General features: G+C 33.4%; 1 protein-coding gene across 1 annotated transcript; it reads right to left on the bottom strand.

Moving 5' to 3' along the window:
• Nucleotides 1–1,897: 1,897 nt before the first annotated feature.
• On the bottom strand, nucleotides 1,898–5,383 carry LOC106622425 (cytochrome P450 CYP12A2). The gene is made up of 6 exons (XM_014241597.3): nucleotides 5,122–5,383; nucleotides 4,912–5,017; nucleotides 3,458–3,704; nucleotides 3,281–3,397; nucleotides 2,770–3,220; nucleotides 1,898–2,701 (listed from the first exon to the last, which is right to left on the bottom strand). The coding sequence occupies exons 1-6, from the start codon at nucleotides 5,218–5,220 to the stop codon at nucleotides 2,534–2,536; spliced, it is 1,188 nt and encodes a 395-aa protein (XP_014097072.1). The 5' UTR covers nucleotides 5,221–5,383; the 3' UTR covers nucleotides 1,898–2,533.
• Between the last annotated feature and the right edge of the window lie 1,262 nt (nucleotides 5,384–6,645).

Here is a 6,645-nt window from a genome sequence, read left to right as displayed (position 1 = left end):
ATAAATACCTGCAGGTGTTGTGAAAACTTTATATTAAATATTGCGAAATAATTCAACATTTATTATTCAACGAATTCGTGAATGGATTACAATCAAATTTGTATCTTATTAACTTAGATTCATTAAGGTTCCTCACATACCATCATCAACATATAAGGAGTAAAGTTGACTCGATTTTTGAAAATTTTGATTTGGGCACTAGAACATGTTTTCACCCAATTTTATCTATTTTAAGGAGACACATTAGGGACACACGTCTTTTCAATTTCAATAAAATAACTCGCACTAAAAAGTCAGCCGGAAACTCGCCGAAAATTTGTTTATTAGATATGATGGCACTAAGGAAATTATTATTCCGATCAATCCATTTCCGACGTACAGACATACTATTATCAGGATTCTCTCCAAATTCCTATAATATATTTCAGAGATTGACCGATATTTTTGATTAAAAGTTCGCAATAGGCACTGGGGTTATAAATTCGGTACCTATGGGCTTGAACAGTTTAGGTTCGATTTGACAATTCAGAGGCACTATTCGTGCAAAGTTTTATCCCGTTATATTGATTAGTGCTTTATTTGTATATTTAAATGGGAAAGAGTCAGATGGAATTTAAAATTGTTTTATATTGAAAGTAGGCGTTCATATTTGCGTGGTAACATAGGAATGTCGGAAGAAAATTACGAACCGAATTTGGTTGAACTCGTTTGAACGGTCTCGAAATATGTGATTTTACCTAAAAGTGGGAGGAGCCACGCCCACCGTCCAATTTTGATACCTGCTCCTACAAAGCTGTTTTGTGCCATCTTGGGCGTGAAATTTAATAATGTCTTTGACGCTTTTAGTTATTGATTTATCACACTTTTAGTAATTTTTAACAAAACCGTTATCCAATAAAAGTGATTGATTTCATGGAAAATGAACTAATTGTTAAGGAAATTCAAATGTTTTTTTTATTTAATGTGAAGTACAATTGATACAATTAAGTTCTGAATATAACATCATTCAAAAGCCTCCACGACTTCTTTTGCAGGAACCAATTCGATGAACCCAATTTTCGAGTACTATTTGTACTAAATCAAGTCGTATGTCATGAACAGCACGTTCAATATTGACTTCTAAAGCTAAAGAAAGACTTCAAATAACCCCACAAGAAGTAGTTTAATGGTGTTAAATAACAATTTCCTGGAGGCCATTCAATGTCACAATTTCTTGAAATTATCGAATCTACACATTTTTCTCGCAATAATTCGGTTGTTGCACGTGCTGTGTGGCACGTAGCCCCGTCTTGTTGGAACCAAACGTTGTCAAGATCAACTTGCTCAAATTCCGGTCGTAAAAAGTTGGTTAGCATCGATCTATACCGCTTTCCGTTGATGGTAACGGTGTCAACAGTTTCATTTCGAAAGAAGTGCGGACCGATGATCCCACCAGATCAAAAACCACACCAAACTGTCAATTTAGATGAATGTAAAGCTTGTTTATGAAATAATTTTTGGATTTCCAGAATCAACAATTTTGTTTATTTGTACGACGAATAGCGAGCACAGATGACGATTACTACGATCATAAAATGCCAAAAGCGCACGAAAAGTTTCAATTGGAAACCGATTACTTTGATAATAAAATTTAATAATTTGTAAACGTTGTTCTTGTGTCAATTTCCATGATGAAATTGTAAACATTACTGAATACAATGAAAAAAATTACAGATACAAGGCATATTAAAAATGGCCGAATGGCAGTGGTCCGATTAGACCCATCTGCGAACACGTCCTTACTTTTTCGACAACGAACATGTATACTAAGTTTCTTAGTTCAGAAATTATTTTTCCGCGTTAAAAAACATTGCTGTAACACCTTATTTTGGTTTTCTATAAATTATTATATCTTAAGTTTTAAAAATACAAGAAACAAAAGAAATTTTTATTTTTATTTGTCATTTGAAACATTCACAATAGTAAAATTGAGCTAAAGTACACAAAACAAAACTTGTCATTGCCAATTTTTCCCAATACCACATACTACCAACATTGTACAGAGTAATAAAATGCTCCCTGGGCTTCATTCAGGTACCTCACATATCGTATGGAGTAAAGTCAGCCGGATGTTCGAAAATCCTAATATTAGTTAAATGGGGGTAAGGTCAAGTTTTCTACCAATTTTATCAATTTTAGAAACAAAGATGTACTGTTACGACTTAAACAAGCTCTCTAATTATCATTGAGATAACTCACATATTGGCCGATTTATGCGGTATAAAGCCACCCGGAAGTTCGACAATCTTTATATTAGGTATATGGGGGCTAAATGACGTATTGACCCGATTCAACCCATTTTTGACACTAAGACATACTATTATCAGGGAAGTATTCTCTCTGAATTTCAATTATATGTCTCACACATTGACATATATTTTTGGAAAAAGTCAACTATAGGTACTGGGGTCCACATATACGATATCTAGGGGCTTAAACAGCTATAGTTCGATTTGGACAGCTCTTGGTCATAAGCTGGTAATCTTCAAGGGAATTATTTGTGCAAAGTTTCTACAATATGATATGGAAGATTTTGCATATTATCTATAGTCAAACGGGAGTCCTTATTTGGTAAAATATTTTTCAATTCCTTGAATAGTTTCTGTTGTTTTTCCGGATTTTTGGCAATGCAAAATAATATGCCCGTTAAGGTGGAGCTTGTCTGTGATAAAGACGAAAGAATATTTGAGATATTGTTTTAACAACATGGTTGAGTTGTGAATAACTTACTGTATCGACGCCAGCCATTATCATATCCAAAGCCATAACCACAGCGATTCTGCGATCAATACGTAACAGTTTTTCTAAAACGCTTTTTTCCTTATCGACTTCTGAGGTAAGTTTTCCCTCAGTATCCAATACAATTTGTTTTAACGCCTCATCAATATATTTGTTGCACAACACTGTAAGCGTATCCAATGTTTTCATCAGTTGATGGAACTTCGGTGTTTTTATTATCTTCCAAATGGATGGCTTGATTTCTATCTTTTCCGACAATTCGAATAAATTGCGAATTTCTTTCAAAAATATTTTACTTTCCGGATTATCACGGTTGTTATGTATCATGCCTAAACGGGTATTTAGTGCGATACCCACCACACTCTCTAAAGTGAGACGATTAATATCATCTTGAAAGTCATCGGGAACTTCGAGTGTCAAAGGATCGCGTATGTGACGTATTCTAAAACAAATTTATGAGAGGAAAATTTTCTAAAACTTCATAATAAATTATTGTATTAACCTTTCGAGAAATTCGTCATTGACTTCCAATAACGTGTTTAAGTAAAGTTTGGCATTTTTGGGTTGCATTAGAACAGGATTAACAGCGGTACGTATTTTTGCCCATTCTTCGCCAGTTCTAGAAATATATTCACACAGAGTTAGTAATGTCTTTAATCTGGATTTCCAGAGTATTCACGTGGTCAATAGTCCAGTCACGCCTCGAAAAATATCTTCTCTATGCACCTTACGATAATAAATGAAAGCTTCGAAAGAACGTCGTTCTGGCCAAATTCCTTCATTTCGAAATATTATTGGATAATCATTTGGATTAAAATCCAAAACCATCTCGGGTTTGCCGAATATGGCTGGAATTCGGAATACATCGCCATATTTTTTTGCCATGCCGGTCATTCCTTCAATAAATGTTTTCTTATAGAACACTCCTGAAAATAGTAAAAATTATGGTATTAGTTTATGAAAAAACAAAATTCACCATTTTTATAATCTAATAATAGTTTTTTTCACCTAACGGCTGTTTAAATCACCCAAAACTAATCGAGTTAGATATAGGGTTATATATATATAATATAAATGATCAGGATGAAGAGACGAGTTGAAATCCGGGTGACTGTCCGTCTGTCCGTCTGTCCGTGCAAGCTGTAACTTCAATAAAAATTGAGATATCTTTATGAAACTTGGTACACATGTTTCTTGGTACCGTAAGACGGTTGGTATTGCAGATGGGCGTAACCGGACCACTGCCACGCCTACAAACGCCATTAATCAAAAACAAATAAATTGCCATAACTAAGCTCCACAACAAGATACAAGACTCCTATTTGGTATACAGGATCACATTAGGGAGAGGCATCTGCAGTTTAAATTTTTTTTAAGTGTATATATATCGCCTATACCACTGAAGCTATTATAAAAAAATTCACTGGGAGCACATGTTTTTAGCATCTCTATCGACGATGTGAAAATGGGTGAAATCGGGGGACAACCCAGCCCACTCCCTATATAACGCTACTGTTAAAAACTACTAACAGCACGATAAATCAAGCACTAAACGAGCCAGAGACATTAAATTTTATCTCTGGGATGGTATAGGATGATAAGAACCACGTTAAAACTTAGATAGTGGACGTTCCACCGCCCACTTTTTGGTGAAAACCCATATCTTGAGATCTGCTCAACCGATTTCAACCAAATTCGGTACATAATATTCTTCTCATATTTGTATGTTGTAGTACGAAAATGGGCGAAATTGGATTACAATCACGCCTATTTCCCATATAACATCATTCCATCTGTTTTTTTTTACTTTCCTGTATGCAGACCAGCAACAATGATTATATCGGGGTAAAACTTTGCGTGAATAATACGTTTAAAGTATGCCACCTTGTGACCAAAAATATCTAAATTGAATCAAAACTATTCAAGCCCCTAGGTACTGAATATGTAGACCCCAGTGCCTTTAGTTGACTTTTTACATAGAACAAGGTGGCAAGGTCCACAAAGAAATCTAAAACGAGTATACCATTTGACTTTGCGAGAGTTAAAATGTTCGGTTACATCCGAACTTAGCCTTTGCTTACTTGCTATTTTTCAGTTATTATATGTATAAGTTATTATAATAAACTTTCTTACCTCCTGGTAAAACTCCTCGAATCATTTCATACTTGCTTGGTCCTTGCAGCTCTGAATATGGACGCGCGTTTTCCCAATCGTTCGGCGTGGACGCTGTGTCATTTCCCTACAAAGTCAAATTAAATAAATAGATAATAAATAATATTAATAGTATAAACTAGCATTAAATGTGCGTGTAATTATAAAAACAATGAAATAATGAATGTTTACCTGCATCTGTTTCATAGCTGTTGCATACCCCCTTAAAACCGTTGAGCTCAACGAATACCCTACTATTGCATCGTGTTTGATTAGATGACGCGATAACATTTTAAGTGTTTTGTTGTTATTAGTTAATCAAACTTCAAATAATAACAAAAAAACTTTTATTTTCACACAATTTTATTTGTAGATACTTCCGAACCCGTTCTTCTAGACAGATGTAGCACTGATCGCTACTGTACTTGTAAGCTTACTGACTCGCCAATTCGCTATTCAATGGTGCAAATATTCTAATCAGCATGAAATTTTATTGTGACTTATGCATTGCGTCGCGCCTTGCATTATGAAAGTTCAGGTGGGAGCTTTTTCTGATTAGTAAATCGATTAAAAAAGAATTCGATGAATTCCTCCTATTCATAGCCAAAGGCTCAGAGTTTACTTTCACGAAATTTGGCACGAATTATTTTTAGACCATTTTATGCTGTAAGAAATGTACCTGTGAAGGATATTATAGCTTCAGTGCAACCGAAAATAACGTGTTTTCGTGTATTTCTTATTAATTATTTATTGCCGCCGCTTGTAAAGATTATAGAATATATAGTCTTTTTAATCAAATTATATAGATTCTAGGTTTTGAGAAAACAAGGTCTACATAATTAATGATATATACATTGAATTTGTTTATAAATTTGTTTGAATTAAAAATCAATCATGTGGCAACCCTTTTCTAATTATACCCGCCAATAAACTTTCTGAAACTATTCTACACATATGGAAATATGTCATTACATTTTATAGAATTTTTTACTTAAAATTATGAGCAGGTGGCAACTCTTTATCAAAATATTTCGAACTGCAAGACTTATTTAATTATTTTAGTTGTATAGTAATAATTCATTTATCTTATCAATTTAAAACTGCAAGCTTTTGTGGATTTCTTCAGTTTGATGCTTATATTGTAAAAAATCGGTTTTCACATATTTTAAACTTTATGGAACTATGTATATTTATAAACCAGATAGAACTCTTTTCAAACTAAGTTTACTCAAACTTTTGTAGTTTGCTGTTTATATTGTAACAATTCATTTATCGAAATTCTTTTACTCAAACTTTCAAGTAAGTTTTGAATCAAACTGAAAGAAAATTATTATTCAAATCAATTCATTCATCTCCATGGCGAGCGTATATAGGTATACTCTGAGATTTACGGAATTAATTGATTTGAAAGTACTCTAAAATTTTAGAAACATTTTTGCCAATTCATAACCAAATTTTTCTAATATCAATAAATACTGGTTTCTATACGGTACTGTGATTCTGAGCGGATTTAAGGAAGGTCCACTCTTTTCCAATTAATTTACATTTTATTCTAGATATTTATAGCTATAAAGTTGTTAATTTTGATTATATTTTATGCCAGGGTATACATTATTTGGTTCCAACCGAACATAGCCTTACCTTACTTACCGAAGGTATTACACTAAGATATTCAAAATGAGTCTTTATAAATCTGCACATTGTGACACTTTAATA

This window comes from Bactrocera oleae, chromosome 2 (genome assembly GCF_042242935.1).
Source record: "Bactrocera oleae isolate idBacOlea1 chromosome 2, idBacOlea1, whole genome shotgun sequence".
Taxonomy (NCBI): Eukaryota; Metazoa; Arthropoda; class Insecta; order Diptera; family Tephritidae; genus Bactrocera; species Bactrocera oleae.
The sequence above is the reverse complement of the archived record's forward strand: the minus strand, read 5'-3'. Positions and strand labels throughout refer to the sequence as shown.

Coding starts and splice junctions, on each gene's coding strand:
- LOC106622425 (XM_014241597.3), bottom strand. CDS start 5,220: ATGTTATCGCGTCATCTAATCAAACACGATGCAATAGTAGGGTATTCG. Junction 5,018..5,121: donor CAGCTATGAAACAGATGCAG/GTAAACATTCAT, acceptor TTGACTTTGTAG/GGAAATGACACAGCGTCCAC. Junction 3,705..4,911: donor TCGAGGAGTTTTACCAGGAG/GTAAGAAAGTTT, acceptor TACTATTTTCAG/GAGTGTTCTATAAGAAAACA.